At 30.7% G+C, this 20,176-nt stretch overlaps 1 protein-coding gene across 5 annotated transcripts in view; it reads right to left on the minus strand.

Moving 5' to 3' along the window:
- The window catches only part of LOC131679483 (protein sickie), a 190,400-nt gene that overhangs the window by 128,076 nt on the left and 42,148 nt on the right, over nucleotides 1-20,176 (minus strand). For 3 of the 5 annotated variants that reach the window (XM_058960216.1, XM_058960214.1, XM_058960213.1), the window contains exon 2: nucleotides 7,256-8,576. In XM_058960216.1, the coding sequence (XP_058816199.1) occupies nucleotides 7,256-8,461 (1,206 nt within the window). In that variant the 5' untranslated portion in view covers nucleotides 8,462-8,576. Of the gene's footprint in view, nucleotides 1-7,255; nucleotides 8,580-20,176 lie in introns of all 5 variants that reach the window. The other 2 variants (XM_058960217.1, XM_058960215.1) reach the window with 1 other exon arrangement.

Raw genomic sequence — 20,176 nt, forward strand, 5'->3', positions numbered from 1 at the left:
AAAAATTCAAAAATTCAAAAATTCAAAAATTCAAAAATTCAAAAATTCAAAAATTCAAAAATTCAAAAATTCAAAAATTCAAAAATTCAAAAATTCAAAAATTCAAAAATTCAAAAATTCAAAAATTCAAAAATTCAAAAATTCAAAAATTCAAAAATTCAAAAATTCAAAAATTCAAAAATTCAAAAATTCAAAAATTCAAAAATTCAAAAATTCAAAAATTCAAAAATTCAAAAATTCAAAAATTCAAAAATTCAAAAATTCAAAAATTCAAAAATTCAAAAATTCAAAAATTCAAAAATTCAAAAATTCAAAAATTCAAAAATTCAAAAATTCAAAAATTCAAAAATTCAAAAATTCAAAAATTCAAAAATTCAAAAATTCAAAAATTCAAAAATTCAAAAATTCAAAAATTCAAAAATTCAAAAATTCAAAAATTCAAAAATTCAAAAATTCAAAAATTCAAAAATTCAAAAATTCAAAAATTCAAAAATTCAAAAATTCAAAAATTCAAAAATTCAAAAATTCAAAAATTCAAAAATTCAAAAATTCAAAAATTCAAAAATTCAAAAATTCAAAAATTCAAAAATTCAAAAATTCAAAAATTCAAAAATTCAAAAATTCAAAAATTCAAAAATTCAAAAATTCAAAAATTCAAAAATTCAAAAATTCAAAAATTCAAAAATTCAAAAATTCAAAAATTCAAAAATTCAAAAATTCAAAAATTCAAAAATTCAAAAATTCAAAAATTCAAAAATTCAAAAATTCAAAAATTCAAAAATTCAAAAATTCAAAAATTCAAAAATTCAAAAATTCAAAAATTCAAAAATTCAAAAATTCAAAAATTCAAAAATTCAAAAATTCAAAAATTCAAAAATTCAAAAATTCAAAAATTCAAAAATTCAAAAATTCAAAAATTCAAAAATTCAAAAATTCAAAAATTCAAAAATTCAAAAATTCAAAAATTCAAAAATTCAAAAATTCAAAAATTCAAAAATTCAAAAATTCAAAAATTCAAAAATTCAAAAATTCAAAAATTCAAAAATTCAAAAATTCAAAAATTCAAAAATTCAAAAATTCAAAAATTCAAAAATTCAAAAATTCAAAAATTCAAAAATTCAAAAATTCAAAAATTCAAAAATTCAAAAATTCAAAAATTCAAAAATTCAAAAATTCAAAAATTCAAAAATTCAAAAATTCAAAAATTCAAAAATTCAAAAATTCAAAAATTCAAAAATTCAAAAATTCAAAAATTCAAAAATTCAAAAATTCAAAAATTCAAAAATTCAAAAATTCAAAAATTCAAAAATTCAAAAATTCAAAAATTCAAAAATTCAAAAATTCAAAAATTCAAAAATTCAAAAATTCAAAAATTCAAAAATTCAAAAATTCAAAAATTCAAAAATTCAAAAATTCAAAAATTCAAAAATTCAAAAATTCAAAAATTCAAAAATTCAAAAATTCAAAAATTCAAAAATTCAAAAATTCAAAAATTCAAAAATTCAAAAATTCAAAAATTCAAAAATTCAAAAATTCAAAAATTCAAAAATTCAAAAATTCAAAAATTCAAAAATTCAAAAATTCAAAAATTTAAAAATTTAAAAATTCAAAAATTCAAAAATTCAAAAATTCAAAAATTCAAAAATTCAAAAATTCAAAAATTCAAAAATTCAAAAATTCAAAAATTCAAAAATTCAAAAATTCAAAAATTCAAAAATTCAAAAATTCAAAAATTCAAAAATTCAAAAATTCAAAAATTCAAAAATTCAAAAATTCAAAAATTCAAAAATTCAAAAATTCAAAAATTCAAAAATTCAAAAATTCAAAAATTCAAAAATTCAAAAATTTAAAAATTCAAAAATTTAAAAATTCAATAATTCAAAAATTCAAAAATTCAAAAATTCAAAAATTCAAAAATTCAAAAATTCAAAAATTCAAAAATTCAAAAATTCGAAAATTTGAGAATTCGAAAATTCGAAATTTCGAAATTTCGAAATTTCGAAATTTCGAAATTTCGAAATTTCGAAATTTCGAAATTTCGAAATTTCGAAATTTCGGAAAATCGAAAATTCGAAAATTCGAAATTTCGAAAATTCGAAAATTCGAAAATTCGAAAATTCGAAAATTCGAAAATTCGAAAATTCAAAAATTCGAAAGTTCGAAAATTCGAAAATTCGAAAATTCGAAAATTCGAAAATTCGAAAATTCGAAAATTCGAAAATTCGAAAATTCGAAAATTCGAAAATTCGAAAATTCGAAAATTCGAAAATTCGAAAATTCGAAAATTCGAAAATTCGAAAATTCGAAAATTCGAAAATTCGAAAATTCGAAAATTCGAAAATTCGAAAATTCGATAATTCGAAAATTCGAAAATTCGAAAATTCGAAAATTCGAAAATTCGAAAATTCGAAAATTCGAAAATTCGAAAATTCAAAAATTCAAAAATTCGAAAATTCGAAAATTCGAAAATTCGAAAATTCGAAAATTCGAAAATTCGAAAATTCGAAAATTCGAAAATTCGAAAATTCGAAAATTCGAAAATTCGAAAATTCGAAAATTCGAAAATTCGAAAATTCGAAAATTCGAAAATTCGAAAATTCGAAAATTCGAAAATTCGAAAATTCGAAAATTCGAAAATTCGAAAATTCGAAAATTCGAAAATTCGAAAATTCGAAAATTCGAAAATTCGAAAATTCGAAAATTCAAAAATTCAAAAATTCAAAAATTCAAAAATTCGAAAATTCGAAAATTCGAAAATTCGAAAATTCGAAAATTCGAAAATTCGAAAATTCGAAAATTCGAAAATTCGAAAATTCGAAAATTCAAAAATTCAAAAATTCAAAAATTCAAAAATTCAAAGATTCAAAAATTCAAAAATTCAAAAATTCAAAAATTCAAAAATTCAAAAATTCAAAAATTCAAAAATTCAAAAATTCAAAAATTCAAAAATTCAAAAATTCAAAAATTCAAAAATTCAAAAATTCAAAAATTCAAAAATTCAAAAATTCAAAAATTCAAAAATTCAAAAATTCAAAAATTCAAAAATTCAAAAATTCAAAAATTCAAAAATTCAAAAATTCAAAAATTCAAAAATTCAAAAATTCAAAAATTCAAAAATTCAAAAATTCAAAAATTCAAAAATTCAAAAAATTAAAAATTCAAAAATTCAAAAATTCAAAAATTCAAAAATTCAAAAATTCAAAAATTCAAAAATTCAAAAATTCAAAAATTCAAAAATTCAAAAATTCAAAAATTCAAAAATTCAAAAATTCAAAAATTCAAGAATTCAAAAATTCAAAAATTCAAAAATTCAAAAATTCAAAAATTCAAAAATTCAAAAATTCAAAAATTCATAAATTCAAAAATTCAAAAATTCAAAAATTCAAAAATTCAAAAATTCAAAAATTCAAAAATTCAAAAATTCAAAAATTCAAGAATTCAAAAATTCAAAAATTTAAAAATTCAAAAATTCAAAAATTCAAAAATTCAAAAATTCAAAAATTCAAAAATTTAAAAATTCAAAAATTCAAAAATTCAAAAAATCAAAAATTCAAAAATTCAAAAATTCAAAAATTCAAAAATTCAAAAATTCAAAAATTCAAAAATTCAAAAATTCAAAAATTCAAAAATTCAAAAATTCAAAAATTCAAAAATTCAAAAATTCAAAAATTCAAAAATTCAAAAATTCAAAAATTCAAAAATTCAAAAATTCAAGAATTCAAAAATTCAAAAATTCAAAAATTCAAAAATTCAAAAATTCAAAAATTCAAAAATTCAAAAATTCAAAAATTCAAAAATTCAAAAATTCAAAAATTCAAAAATTCAAAAATTCAAAAATTCAAAAATTCAAAAATTCAAAAATTCAAAAATTCAAAAATTCAAAAATTCAAAAATTCAAAAATTCAAAAATTCAAAAATTCAAAAATTCAAAAATTCAAAAATTCAAAAATTCAAAAATTCAAAAATTCAAAAATTCAAAAATTCAAAAATTCAAAAATTCAAAAATTCAAAAATTCAAAAATTCAAAAATTCAAAAATTCAAAAATTCAAAAATTCAAAAATTCAAAAATTCAAAAATTCAAAAATTCAAAAATTCAAAAATTCAAAAATTCAAAAATTCAAAAATTCAAAAATTCAAAAATTCAAAAATTCAAAAATTCAAAAATTCAAAAATTCAAAAATTCAAAAATTCAAAAATTCAAAAATTCAAAAATTCAAAAATTCAAAAATTCAAAAATTCAAAAATTCAAAAATTCAAAAATTTAAAAATTTAAAAATTCAAAAATTCAAAAATTCAAAAATTCAAAAATTCAAAAATTCAAAAATTCAAAAATTCAAAAATTCAAAAATTCAAAAATTCAAAAATTCAAAAATTCAAAAATTCAAAAATTCAAAAATTCAAAAATTCAAAAATTCAAAAATTCAAAAATTCAAAAATTCAAAAATTCAATAATTCAATAATTCAAAAATTCAAAAATTCAAAAATTCAAAAATTCTAAAATTCAAAAATTCAAAAATTCAAAAATTCAAAAATTCGAAAATTTGAGAATTCGAAAATTCGAAATTTCGAAATTTCGAAAATTCAAAAATTCAAAAATTCGAAAATTTGAGAATTCGAAATTTCGAAATTTCGAAATTTCGAAATTTCGAAATATCGAAATTTCGAAATTTCGAAAAATCGAAAATTCGAAAATTCGAAATTTCGAAAATTCGAAAATTCGAAAATTCGAAAATTCGAAAATTCGAAAATTCGAAAATTCGAAAATTCGATAATTCGATAATTCGAAAATTCGATAATTCTAAAATTCGAAAATTCGAAAATTCGAAAATTCGAAAATTCGAAAATTCGAAAATTCGAAAATTTGAAAATTCGAAAATTCGAAAATTCGAAAATTCGAAAATTCGAAAATTCGAAAATTCGAGAATTCGAAAATTCGAAAATTCGAAAATTCGAAAATTCGAAAATTCGAAAATTCGAAAATTCGAAAATTCGAAAATTCGAAAATTCGAAAATTCGAAAATTCGAAAATTCGAAAATTCGAAAATTCGAAAATTCGAAAATTCGAAAATTCGAAAATTCGAAAATTCGAAAATTCGAAAATTCGAAAATTCGAAAATTCGAAAATTCGAAAATTCGAAAATTCGAAAATTCGAAAATTCGAAAATTCGAAAATTCGAAGATTCGAAGATTCGAAAATTCGAAAATTCGAAAATTCGAAAATTCGAAAATTCGAAAATTCGAAAATTCGAAAATTCGAAAATTCGAAAATTCGAAAATTCGAAAATTCGAAAATTCGAAAATTCGAAAATTCGAAAATTCAAAAATTCGAAAATTCGAAAATTCGAAAATTCGAGAATTTGAAAATTCGAAAATTCGAAAATTCGAAAATTCGAAAATTCGAAAATTCGTACATTCGAAAATTCGAAAATTAAAAAATTCAAAAATTCGAAAATTCTAAAATTCGAAAATTCGAAAATTCGAAAATTCAAAAAATTCAAAAATTCAAAAATTCGAAAATTCAAAAATTCAAAAATACGAAAATTCGAAAATTCGAAAATTCGAAAATTCGAAAATTCGAAAATTCGAAAATTCGAAAATTCGAAAATTCGAAAATTCGAAAATTCGAAAATTCGAAAATTCGAAAATTCGAAAATTCGAAAATTCGAAAATTCGAAAATTCGAGAATTCGAGAATTCGAAAATTCGAAGATTCGAAGATTCGAAGATTCGAAAATTCGGAAAATTCGGAAAATTCGAAAATTCGAAAATTCGAAAATTCGAAAATTCGAAAATTCGAAAATTCGAAAATTCGAAAATTCGAAAATTCGAAAATTCGAAAATTCGAAAATTCGAAAATTCGAAAACTCGAAAACTCGAAAATTCGAAGATTCGAAAAATTCGAAGATTCGAAAATTCGAAAACTCGAAAATTCGAAAATTCGAAAATTCGAAAATTCGAAAATTCGAAAATTCGAAAATTCGAAAATTCGAATATTCGAAAATTCGGAAATTCAAAAATTCGCACATTCGAAAATTCGAAAATCCGAAAATTCGAAAATTCGAAAATTCGAAAATTTAAAAATTCGAAAATTTAAAAAATCGAAAATTCGAAAATTCGTAAATTCAAAAATTTGAAAATTTGAAAATTCGAAAGTTCAAAAGCTCAAAAGTTCGAAAATTCTAAAATCTGAAAATTCGAGAACACAAAAATTCGAAAATTTGAAAATTTCAAAATTGGAAAATTCAGAAATTTGAAAATTCGATAATTCGAAAATCCTAAAATAAGAGAATTCAAGGATTTGAGAATTGGAAAATTGGATAATGTGTAAATTCGAAGATTCGAGAATTTGAAAATTCGGGTTTCGTATATTCAAATTGTCAAAAATTGAAAAAAATTAATATTCGAAAATTCGGTAGTTCGAAAATTTGAAAATTCGGAAAATCAAATATTCGAAAATACAAAAATTCAGAAATGCTAAATATCAAATATTCAAGGATTCTAAAATACAAATATTCAAAAATTCCAATCATGAATCGATTCTCGATTCTTGTTTGTTGTTTCTTGTTTCTTGATTCTCGATTCTCGATTCTCGATTCTCGATTCTCGATTCTCGATTCTCGATTCTCGATTCTCGATTCTCGATTCTCGATTCTCGATTCTCGATTCTCGATTCTCGATTCTCGATTCTCGATTCTCGATTCTCGATTCTCGATTCTCGATTCTCGATTCTCGATTCTCGATTCTCGATTCTCGATTCTCGATTCTCGATTCTCGATTCTCGATTCTCGATTCTCGATTCTCAATTCTCGATTCTCGACTCTCGATTCTCGATTCTCGATTCTCGATTCTCGATTCTCGATTCTCGATTCTCGATTCTCGATTCTCGATTCTCGATTCTCGATTCTCGATTCTCGATTCTCGATTCTCGATTCTCGATTCTCGATTCTCGATTCTCGATTCTCGATTCTCGATTCTCGATTCTCGATTCTCGATTCTCGATTCTCGATTCTCGATTCTCGATTCTCGATTCTCGATTCTCGATTCTCGATTCTCGATTCTTGATTCTTCATTCTTGATTCTTGATTCTTGATTCTTGATTCTTGATTCTTGATTCTTGATAAAAATCGCTGAGAACCTCGAAATGCGGGTAATTAGTTCCCGAAGCAGTTGTTATTATTGAAATTTGTGAGATTTGTCAGATTCTGCATTCAGCAAAGTACCTGAAAATACGTAAAGTAAGAGAAGATCCACTCACCTCATCCACCGGACAGCTCTGACGGTGATCCTTCCTGATAGCTAAATCATACCACGGGATAACCGGTTTACTGCGCAGCGTCGTCTGACAGCCGATTTTGCAATCCAGCAGCACGATCTTCGCTAAATCCTTTTCATTCAGCGAACTCGTCGATTTACTATCCCCATCCACTAGCCGCTGATAGTTCGCCACTCCGTTACAGTTCCCATTACCAATACCCATGGCAAGCCGCGATGGATGACCCAACGTAGCATACCTTCGAATGTATCCGTTCGGTCGATTCGACAGCTGACTCGTGCTAACCTCCAGGTTCAACAGTTCCGAGCTTGCGTTCTTGTGTATCTTCAGGTAGTTGCCATCGTAACCAGAATCCGTATCGCTCGAGTGGCTACCGTTTTTCAACAGCTTCTTTGGTTCTTCGTAGATGATTTCCGTGCGGGAGTTCGAGTGATTGTAGGACTTTCGGTACTGAAGGGTAAGCGACTTATTACTAAGTGGTGGCTTGGTTGTGATCATTTCTGTGTCCTGGATAACGTAACCGAAGCCGTTAGACTTTCCGCTTGGATGAACCGGATGGGAGTAGGTAGATGAGTTTGACGAACCATTGTCCAACGATTCGGGAGTTGTGGATCGATAACTGGCACGAACTTTTCCATAGGTCGGACTTTCCGAGCGGGCGTAGATCGTTGGGACGGCCGTTTCGATGACTCGAGTTCGCATCAGGTTCAATTCGTTGATGTACTGCGGGCTTTTCAGCGGTGGCAACGAGAAGTCATAATTCAGGCTGTCGATGTAGTCCGTGGATTGGGCAAGGTTGATGTAGTTGGACGAATCGGTTTTAAGCGCTAGGATGGGGCTTTTTAGGGGTTTGAACGTTTCGTAGGTCAACGATGAGGTGTAGTAGATGTCGTCGTCATCTCGGTAGGGTCCGTTACCCGGTAAAAGGTCATCTTTGGTGGAGCTATTTACCGTTAACTCCGACGAGGTTCGGGGAGGCACCGGCGGTGGTACGGAGATTAGACTCGTCGAGGCACTTTTGTAGTAAAGATCGTTGTTGTTTTCGAACAGAGGTCCCGATCCAGCTGATTTGATGATGCTGGACCGGCGACGGTTCGACACAGGTTCGGCGCGGCTTTTACTTCGGGATAGGCCACGAGTTCGAATAGTTGCGAATCCATCGGGGAGTTGGGATTTCACCAGTGACATATTGGCATTCGCGGAACGGGACACTAACACTAGTGCTTCGAATTATCGATTTTCGTTTCACTTATTCACTTTATTCAAACTGCTACATTGTTGCCTTTGTGCTTGGACTCAGAGGCTGCTGGACAGAATCCAATTTGTTAATTGAAATCAATTAAGAGGAAATGTGTTACGATGCGTCGTTGAAGTGCTGAATCTCTATCTCTCTTTCACTCTACTTCAGCGAATGACGATTGACGGAAACATGACAACGTTTCCAATATCGTAAAAATGACTAATTATACTTAATAGGAGATGTTCTGGATAATGGCAATATAAACTACAGGGGGGCTGCAACGGTTCTCTCACACTTTGACAGCAGGTTGAAATGTTTCTTCCATATTTCCAAACTAGGTTAACAAAATCATTTTACACGAAACTAAATCCCCAAACAACTACAACGGGAGGTCGAAAAGTCAGTATGAATCGAAACTATGTTTTTGGCTCTGTCAATCACCCGTCTAGCGTCGTTTTGAGAGACAACGAATGACTCGTTTCTTCGAACCGAACCGAACCGAACCCCTCCTGGTCCAATCAGCGAATATTAGCTTGCTACCGAACCCAACTCTCGCGTGACGAAGATAGATTGAAGATTCCCGATTCCCCCTTGTCCCATGAGTAATAATCCGCTGCTGGCTGGATGGCAGCTGCGTTTTCTTTCAAATTGTGTGATGTACTGACGCCTCTTTGTGGGGAACATGTGTTTTGTGCGATGGGATCGGGAACAATACCGAGACCACAAGAAAGGGCCATTGAAGATTGAAGATTTTAATCACTCTTTCTCTCTTTATTCATTCCCATCGTCGGATGGCGTCGTCAGTCGTTGTCGAACAAGAGCTTCCATTGATAGTTATGTTGTTGGGAGTGTGCTACCAAGTGAGGGGCCAACCATGGTTCCATACAATCAGTAGTCGTTAATCGGGTAAATGTTTCTGTCGGAGATGGTGAGGGTTTTGATGGAAATTATCTGCATTCATATTGGCGAAAGGTCGTGTGATTGAGGACTCGGTGGGGGCGGTTTAATAGGACTTTGACTGGTGTTGCTAATACTGACAGCACACTGACAGGATGGCGGCGGTTGAAATAAAAGATTTGCAAATGATCAATCAGCTTCTGGCACTTTCGAGACAGGTGTGCTTGCTGAGATCGGTTGCGATTTGATGATTCCCGGAAAGGTTGTCAATCATTGTGCGGTCTTCTTTGAAGGATCGATTGAGGATTGACTTTCACTTTAGAGTCGGAGAAATTATCTAACCGCATGGGCATTAGCGGTATTCGCTAATCTGATTGATTATGGAAACAATTTAATTTGCCTAAAACTCTAGGCGGTGAGGAGGTACGGAATTGCTTTATATAACTTTCACAAAACCACTAGCTCTTAGGCCCCTTTCTTCAGTGCATTGATACCAAACTCAGAAGTGGCATTGTACGTGCCGAATCGAGTTTCATGAATCGAACTATTTTCAAACAGATTCGACGTGTCTCATTTAGAATATTTTAGAACACTTTAATCATTACCTATATTACCTAGTGAGCTAAAAAGAGAAAAGTATACACTCTTTTATTCCTTCTGTAACACGTCAGGGTCTCAATTTACAACTGGTTGTTTGGAAAATTATCAACACATTCGCAAAGTGTAGTGCGTACCGCTATTCAGTGCTGTTCATAATAAGCTCTAAATTTTTCGCGTTAATTGCCAGTTTTGTCGGTGTAGAATTTACTTCCGGGCTAATCGCAAAAAATACAAAAGCACCAGCCACTCTCGCTGTGGAGGATAAGCCCAACGAACATTGCCATGCACAAATGACGCAGAATTTCGGAAGGAGGGGGGTAACCAAATTTGTGACGAAGTGTAACGAGGGGAAGGATAGGGTTAGTAGTTGTGTGACGTAGCATTGAGTTTAATTTTTTTGATGGGCGTCAAAATTCATTAATTGAAGAAAATAATTTAATACCGACTTGAACCTTCGTTCGAACTGGTCACAAATCTTGATAGCTCCTGGTTTACCTAAAGTTTTTCAACAGCAACAGTCTTTCTTTTTTCGACAATCAGCCTTTTTCAAGACTACCTACTTTTTCTACTCAATCAGTCTAAACTAAACTAAAACAGAAGGCCGTGTCCAAATATTAAAACTAAACGGAAAAGGGTAACTTCTCCACCCGAAAATTCAATTGATTGCAGAAACTCATTCGATGTTTTATCCGAATGTGAAGGTGGAGAAATTTGTAAATTTTCTCGCATTGTGCATAATGCCAATAATGCCATTCCATAATGCACGGCACAAAAAATTGTCATTTTGACTCCAAATGTATGATCTGTGGTGATAAATCACACAAAGGACGCTTGTGAGGTGAATAATAACACAAAAAGTTTCAAATGCGCTAATTGTAGCGAAAACCATAAATCTAATTTCTGGGCATGTCTCCTTGAGAAAAAATTATAAATTCTCGATCAAGCAACAAAAACAACAAATAAAAATTTAACTACTTCTTCAGATGCACTTCAAGAAAATAAGTTTAAACGTGTTAATCCGCTTCAAAGCAGATTAACAGCTTCTCTATCCATACAAGGATCTTCTATCTCCGTCACACTATCCTACAATGGTGTGTCATCTTATGCTTCAGTAGCAGGTAACACGGCCAAAATATCGCCTACCACGCCTTTAAATTCTTTTGCACACAACACTTTCTTTGGTCTAATGAATATACAGCGCTGTTCGAAAAAATAGCAGCGCTAATATTTTTTCGAGTTTAATGTAGAATACTCCCATACATTCTACTCTCCAATAACATTGTAAGTCTTTGTAAGTGACGTATAGAAAAAAATAGTAAAACGCGCCACTTTTTGGTATCATTGGTTTATTGTTTAGAAAACATAGCTGTAATTTCTGAAGAAAGTCGATATGAAGCTTTTCGTAAAAATAGCAGCGCTACCACAAAAGATTTTTCAATCGCCAAAGTTTTCAAGATTTTCAGTTTAATTTATCTACTCTGTTCGGTATGGCATTCCTACGCTTACAGTTAACCCGAAATTGTAAGTTTATATGTTGTAGTATTTCACGATAATGGGTTGTTCGAAGTACTGTACAGTCGAGGAACGAAATCTCATCAAACGGTTACTAGTGGCTAAACATACCGTGAAGATCAGGAACTTTTACAATGTTCTGCTAAAAAGATACACAATGCATTCCACTGGACAAAAGTGATACTAGCGGTAGAATGCGAGCAACATCTGCTCAAACTTATCGTTAGATGGGTCAGAGGGCAAAATAATATCCGTTAATATCTTCGAGAGAATTCTAAAAAGACCTGGAACTTTCTATTGCAACGTCATTGAGTAGAAAATGATTGATTAAGACAAATTTGCACGCAATAAGTTCGATAAACTCACAACAAAACACATTCACAATCGTCTGCACTTGGCCGAATTTTACGTCGCAAAATGGCGTAACATTTAGTGGGCTGATGATAGTAAAGTGGTATTATTTGGCTCGAAAGGTAGCGTCAGTAGGTTAGACGTCCACCAGGTACTGAATTTTTACCACTGTACACGATTCAAACATGTAAAACATGTGCATATCTATATAACACTATTCTTGAAAAACGCTTGCGCTGCTATTATTTCGAAAAGCACTGTAGGTAGATTAACGGAAGAAAAATTGAATTTTGCGAGAGTCTATGCTACAGCTGATGATTGGTATGTTAAATTATACCTCCATGTAACGATGTCAGATCTACGCAAATCTACGTAAATCTATGGATTAGAAGGTTTCCTACGGATCTACGGATCCGTAGATGAAATTTGCGGAAATCCGATATATTCGACGGAAATCTACGGATTTATTTCCAGTGCGCTTTTTTAACAATAGTCGACGGATATGCATTCTATTTTCATAGCATCTTAGTTAAACAGGTGTGGCAGGTGTGCTTGCTGAGATCGGTTGCGATTTGATGATACCCGGAAAGGTTGTCAATCATTGTGCGGTCTTTCTTTGTGTTGGATTTGAAGGATCGATTGAGGATTTACTTTCACTTTAGAGTCGGAGAAATTATCTAACAGCATGGGCATTAGCGGTATTCGCTAATCTGATTGATTAACAATTTAATTTGCCTTATACTCTGGGCTGTGAGGAGACACGGAACTGCTTCAAATGGCTTTCACAAAAACACTAAGAAGCCAGCCTTTCCACAACAATACGTTTGTGTTTGCGATAGGGAGGTGAACTTTGCAAATTCAATAACAATGATATATAAAGCGGACGGACTACTGCCAAACACTACCTGACAAATTTCGCACCAACTCGAACAAATGTTGGCAGCACCCCTCTCAGATTTTATCGAAACTTTCTGTACATGAGAACTTTGTCACAAAAAGCCACTTTGCATACTTTGTTTTTCCAAAAATGATCTAGACTGACTTTTGAAAAGGGTCAAACTTTTTTTACCATTTTTTTTAAATGGCTATAGTCTAAAAATGACAAATCCTACAAAAAATGTTGTCGAAGTGAATTTCACAAAATTAGTCAAATTTTTGAATAAAAAGATTGAAAAAATTCTTTATCGACTCATACACTGAAAAATCGATTTTAAAAATTTGAAGTCAATTTTCAAAAAAAACCAGCTTTGATTTGGATGAAATTTTGTTCTAAAATAGGTAAGTTGGGCACTTTTAAGAAAAAAAATTTATTTGAAAAAAAAACTTTTCCTTTTCCACCACAAGTGCAGAGACCGCTCTCCACGATCTCAATACGCCGGAGATGGGCCTTCTACGTATAATGATTATACATGACCCGAAATATCACCCGAATAAAGTCGTGACCCTCATCCATTCTCTTGGACCAAGGATTTTGACGTAGGACTACGTCTTTGTTTTCTATATGGGGGTGCACTCTGCAAATTCTACAAAAATGGTATGTAACGAAAAGTGGTCCAATTTTAAACGCATATAATTCAGCCATCTCACGATAAATTTTCAAATTTTTTGCACAAATCGCCCCGAAATACTTCTAAGAATAGATTCCAATAGATAAACCCAAAGATTTTTTATATCATAGCATTAAAAAATTAAATAATATACAACCTTGTCAAAATATCGCGCATTAACACACAGAAGATAGCGCTTCCCAAGCCCTGTACGACGGATTGGTGTACCTAGCGCGCAACGCTTCTATGAATGACGTCATCATCGACTATTTAAAGAACGGACTTGGCCAGACACGCTCAGTCAGCGTTGCCATAGTTGCGGATTTTTCCGCAATCTTGCGGATTTTCCGCAATTTGAAATAGAGTGGCGGATTTTTCTGCGGATTTTCTGCATTTGCGGATTTTTTGCGGATTTTTCATGAATGGTTGGCCTTAATTTTTCAATTTTAAATTGTATGTTTAATCACAATAAGAACATTATATTTTTTTTAATAAATTAAATTATGCAATCATTGGCGTACAGGGATGTAACCGACTTTGACATATAGGAGAACATGGGGAGACTTGACCAGGTTTTCAGCTAAAGCTGCATAACTCTCTAAAAACTTTTCAATGCTTCAAAACTCATTGAGATATAATGTAGAAAGGTAATGTGCGTGCTCATGATTTTTTTACAGAATTTTTAAATTATTTTTGCAAAAGATATAAAAGTTTTTCGGTGAACGTTTTCTCTGGTCAACTGCAGGGAGACTTTACCAAGGCCTGCGGAAACTTGACCAAGCAAAAATTGAAAAACCAGGACAAAAAATATAGACATAAAACATACTGTAATCCTTTTTTCCATATTGTCCAGATCCTCAGGTAACAGTAAAAAATATAAAAGGGTTGCGTTTCATAAATTTCGATTTTTAAATGTATTTCATTTTAAGGATTATCTGTACTGCTTACATTGTATGTTCACACGTTACGAAATTATCCATATTACTGCTAACTTGGACTACTAATACTAAATTATATAGACTGGTATTTTAGGAGGGATTTTTGTGTGACGTGATTAATATTAACAGTAAATACCACAGCGTAGTAAATATCAGAAATTTGGTATCCTTCTTCAGATTATTGTCACTTGGTCAAGTCTCCCCAACATTGGTTCTTACGTTCGATGTCTTGAAAATTTTAGTAATAATAATTCCAATGTTCCGATTAATGTAAAATCGTTTCACTATAAGGAATAAGATGTGATATAAGTACTTTGAATGTAATTATTAGTCAAGTGGATATATCTATACAAAATTTGAAAAAAAAAATATATAATTTAACTTAAATTTATTAATTACGGAATATTTTCTATAAGAAAAGGATTTTTTATTCCAAACTTTTAAAATTACCTTTTAAAAATTACAAAGCATAGAAAATTTTTTGAAAAATTTTTGGAACCTAATAGACTTCGTCATAGCCAATAATTGAATTCTGCGCTTGGTCAAGTCTTCCATATTCCCCTACTCACTTAACTCAGCTAGGAAATTTCAGAACGAGTAAACAATTGACTTCGAAACGGCAAAGTAAATTTTGGTTGCTGAACCTCAGCGAAATAGTTTCAGCAACCATTGAGAACTCAATAAAAATACATTAAGCGTTGATTATTTTCGACCGTGTTTCTCATCAGCTTGCTGTGGAAAAGCTAAGGCGGACTAGACTGCCGGACTGGCTGACTAATTGGATCTTCTCGTACCTTACGAACCTCGGTGCAACTTGGATCTATACTCTTGGATCCTTTCCACATTTCATCGGGCGTTCCTCAAGGGAGTCATCTCGGACCTCTTCTATTTGTACTCTTTGTGAACGACCTCTGCAGTGAATTATCGTCTTCTAAAGTCATGTATGCTGATGATCTGAAAATTTACCGTGTCATAACAACTATGGTAGACTGTTGTGCATTGCAAATGGACGTCGATAGGATCATTGACTGGAGTGACAGAAACGAAATGAGTGTGAATATTCAAAAATGCAGCACAATCACTTTTTCACGAGTTGGACTCATCAAACGCAACACTATGCATTACACTGGTACGCAGTATTCCAGAATATGGCGTTACTGTTTGGGCTCCTTATCACACCATACATATTAATCGTATCAAACGGGTACAGAAGAACAGGTTTGCACTTCGTCGGTTACCCTGGCAAAATCGTTTCCAGCTTCCTCCATATGAAGATCGCTGTACCCTCATCAATCTCCCTACGTTACGAAACAGAAGGATCTTTCAAAAACGACATTTCATTTTCGACCTTCTGACAGACAACGTAGACTCTCCTGCGCTTCTAGCAAAACTTGACCTCAACGTTCCTGGAAGATCTTTCCGAAGAATTGATTTTTTCCTACGCTCCACACATTGCACGCAGTACAATCCTTTGGATGTTTGCTGTAAACTCTTCAACAGTGTCTGTCATTTGTTTGATTTTAATATTAGTAAAGAATCGTTCAAATTAAAAATAGGTTTAAGTTAGTGTGCGATGTAACTTTTTTTTAATCGACGACAATTCAAGTCTTGAAGTTCGACAAAAAATACTATAAACTGAGATTGTTTCTTCGTTTCCGCTGTACTCGTTGTTTCAACTATTCGCTAAGTATTACTTTAAATTTTTAAGCATTAAAATTCAAAAACACTAAAGTTTTAAAACTTTACAGATTTCAAAGTCTATAATTTTGAAAGTATAATGCTTTAAAATCATATTTATGAATATTTAATTTTTTTGTTTTGAATTTATGAATATTTTTCTTATTGACTTTCAATTTATTAAATTTCAAAATTCTTGGATTCTCAAATTTTTATATTTCCGATTTTTAAATTTTGAGAAGAAATGGAACTTTAAAATATTTGAATTTTAAAGTTTTTAATGTTTAATCCTTTAAACCTTATGTTTTTAAACTTTTTAATTCCCAAATTTTGATATAATTTTTATATCACAAAATTTTCAATTAACATTTTTAAATGCTTAGCTTCTTGAATTCTTAAATATATTTACCATTGAATGTAATTTTTTTAACAATTATATTTTTAAATTTTTATGCATTTCAATTTTTAAAATCAAAAATTTCAAATTAAATGTTTAGGCCTGTAAATTTTTAAATTTCCAATTGAACCTACAAAAAAAATTAATATCTTAATTGTTTATTAGATTTTTAAATCTTCAATTTTTTAAATTTCTGGATTCCAAATTTTTAACTTTTTAAATTTTTGAATCCTCAGATTTTAATATATTTTTTTTAATTTTTATATCTTTCAATTTTCAATTTTTAATTCCTTTAAACTTTTAAACTTTTGAATTTTGAAAAGATTTTCTTTTAGAAGTTTTAAATAACTTATTTTTAATTTCATAGTTTTTAGATTTTAAAAAAATTTAATTTCTAAAATTTTAAATCAAATAACTTGAAATTTTGAAGCATTTTGATTTTTAAGTTCGTGAGTTCCTGAGTTAGATTGTTTTTATTTCGATTATAGACGTTTTAGCCTTGGGGTCATTTGCCTCCTTTCTCAGGATAGAAAAATCTCTTTAGAAAACTCTCTAACTCTATGTGCGAGATTGATAATTGAATCCAAGTGAGCTGCGAACTAGGCTGGGAACGAGGCAAACGATTTATTATCTACGCTATGCCCGCCCCTTTGAATTTGATTGACGCATCCTTAAATTTTTGTGATTTTTGGTCATTTTTCAGTTCAGGGTTTTTTAATTTTTCGATGCTTTTATTTTTTAATCTTCATTGTTTTTTTTATTTTTGGAATTATTTCGGTTTTAATTGTGATTTTTCGATCATTTAATTTTCAATTTTTATATTTCCAATTCATGATTTTTTTAAATGTTCCTTTTTGAAAATTGCTGGTGCGCAGAACTAAATATGCGTCTGGTCGAATTTCCGCAGCTCCTTTAGTTCATTGAGAAAGTGGATTTTCTCCCAAATTCAGCGGCGAGTGTGGAAAAAGTTTTCAGTCAAACATTTGAAAATTGAAAAATAAAAGTTATCCATACATAACGATAATAGATTGTAAAAAAGCTTGAAAAGCCCTTAATGGTGGAAAAATATGGCTTTTATTGCTTGCGGATTTTTGCGGATTTTTACGTCATTCAGTGATAGCAAATTTGCGGATTTTCCAAAATAAATAATGGCAACGCTGCGCTCAGTTCCCTGTTGAACGGCTGGCGAAGCAGACCACTGCGCTGTGTTTTTTACAGCCGGTGTAGCTGAGCTAGAAGTCCGTTACACTGGCTGTAGAGGGACGCTACCCTGTGTCGTCCAACAGGCGACCGCTCCAACTGCTTCCTAAATACCGCTGTAATGTTGCCAGTAAATTTTTGGTTTAACTAGCACATGTAGTTGCTATTAGCGCTTGAAATTAAGTAATGTAGTGGTAGTAATAAGCTTCCCATTTTGGTTTAAACGCAAGGACAGTTTTTAAAACAGGATTTGATTAATTAGTTTAGCTCACCTAAGCAATTTTATCAATTCTGTAATTTAAAAGGAATTTTACGGAACTTGGTGAATTTGGCCCCACTTGCAACTGGTATAATCAACCTGCACAAAGTGTTGCATAACGCAGGGTTGTTTTTTGGAACAAAATCATTCAGCCCTTCGCCATTCAAAATCACGATATTATGACAGATGGGCTAAGCGCGGCCGTTCCTTTCAATCGGAAAAGGCCGCGTGGAATTATGGTGAAATGCGCTAATAGTATCGTGGTGGTACTAGTTGTCTCTTTCGCTCTACCCATCATCATCAGCGTTGACTCATTTTGCATTGTACGCTTGGGTTCAATGTTTGGGGCGAATGTGTTGATAGGTAGGGGAACTGGCGGTAAAATGAACACGTTAAGCAAAGTCATTATTTTCTAACTAATAAGTGAATGAGATATTACAATCACCTTATGTTTCTTGTTAGACATGTTTTGTACATATCTGGTAAAAATACTTCGTCATAAACACATTTTTTCAAACATGATTCTTGATGTCTAACCATGTCCAAAAATGAGACATGTTTATAGCGAGTGACCTGCAAAATGTCCTGTATGTATGCAATGCGCAGCGTTTTCAGATCAATGCTAATATCCCAACAAATCATGAGCTTTGCATACATACAGGGTATTTTGCAGGCAAAAACAATTGTCACGGAAGAATTGAATTTTCATGACGTAATATTAACCATTTTACAATCCTGGGGTTAACCATAAGTGTTTGAACTTTTAGGATCTGTTTGAGAGCAACTAGAAAGCTTGTTATATACATGAGATGTGATTATATTGTCTAAAATTTGATTTTTCTTCACCGGTCCGGGTGTTTTTTTCCCACACACGAAGTACTAAGAAAATAAATATTTTACATTAAGTAGTATAGTCCTGCCCCTTGTAGTTTTTTATACCTTTGGGATTCCTAAACTTCCATCGCTCCACGAAATTTGCCAAATTTCGAGTGTCCTCTGAGAAGAAATATTTAAAAACTCGTTGAAGCTACGCGATCATTCATAAATATCACCTTCTAATGCCTAAATGTCCACGTTCTCATTACACTAGTTTACAAGAAAAATTAAGGTTCAAGAAAAAGTATTTTTAGACTAATTTTGGGTCGCTGAACACGAAAACAATATTCATTTTTTTGTTCAAAGAACCAATTTTGTGATTTTCTTAAAAAACTTGTTTTTGAGCACTTTTTGTAGTTTTTAGTCAATATTTCGTGTCAAAATCATTCAAATAATTTAGTGAATATGCAGGTTGAAAGGTGCTAAGATTCCCTTTCCAAAAACATATAATATGTGTCGATCATATGTAAAAATTTTAGTGCTGCAAGCAACCAAAGTTTTAAAAAAGTGCATTGTTGACCATTTTTAAAAGTTACTCATTTTTAAATGATTTTTTTACCAAAAACATTTTTTTTCGGGCCTTTTAGAATCTAAGACGATAAATAATATGTTAACGTTAATTTTAAGCCTAATATCACTAACATCGGATGGAAAATGTAGATGCTATGGCACATCGAGCGAAATAGAAATTTTATGATATTAGCGGACCCTGCCCTGGTGCGGCGGTTTAGAGGGTGTAGCACTGGTCTCATAAGCCAGTCGTCAAATATTCGAGTCCCTATTAAGAAGGAGTCTCAGTGGGATCGTAGCACTAGTCCCATAATGTTCTGTGAACTGAGAATCTGCTGTGAAGCCTGTTGAAGCAGAAGGCGAAAATTTCTTTAATTCGTAAAATATGTACTCACCACAGACAAACAAAACTTTTCCAACAATATTTTCACATTTTAAAAAGAGCACTTAGTTGTACAATGAAATATCCAAAACCATTCAAATGCCGCAGGATGGATGGATGCAAGCTCGAGAAGACAGTACCAAACACAAACAATAACTATCAAGTATAGAAGATTATTTCAGCCAAGTATAGAAGATTATTTCACTCAGTGCTTCATACCATCTACATTTTTCATCCAACTTTTGTGACCATTGGATTAAAATTTATGCAAAAAGATTATTCATCTCATTAGATTCTACAAGATTCTTCTGTCCTTGATTTATTATAAAAAATTACTAGAAATAAGCATTTTTTTAAAAAAGGTCGAACATTAGACTTTTTTTACTTTGGTCAATTGTAATCATAATAAATGTACATTTCTCGACAAACATATGATTACGGCATAAAAGCCAACTGTCAAAATTCTCTTTGAAAGGAAATTCCGGACAAACCGTTACTGGCTAAACGCAGTTCATAG

Source organism: Topomyia yanbarensis, chromosome 2 (assembly GCF_030247195.1).
Source record: "Topomyia yanbarensis strain Yona2022 chromosome 2, ASM3024719v1, whole genome shotgun sequence".
In the NCBI taxonomy this organism is placed as follows: domain Eukaryota; kingdom Metazoa; phylum Arthropoda; class Insecta; order Diptera; family Culicidae; genus Topomyia; species Topomyia yanbarensis.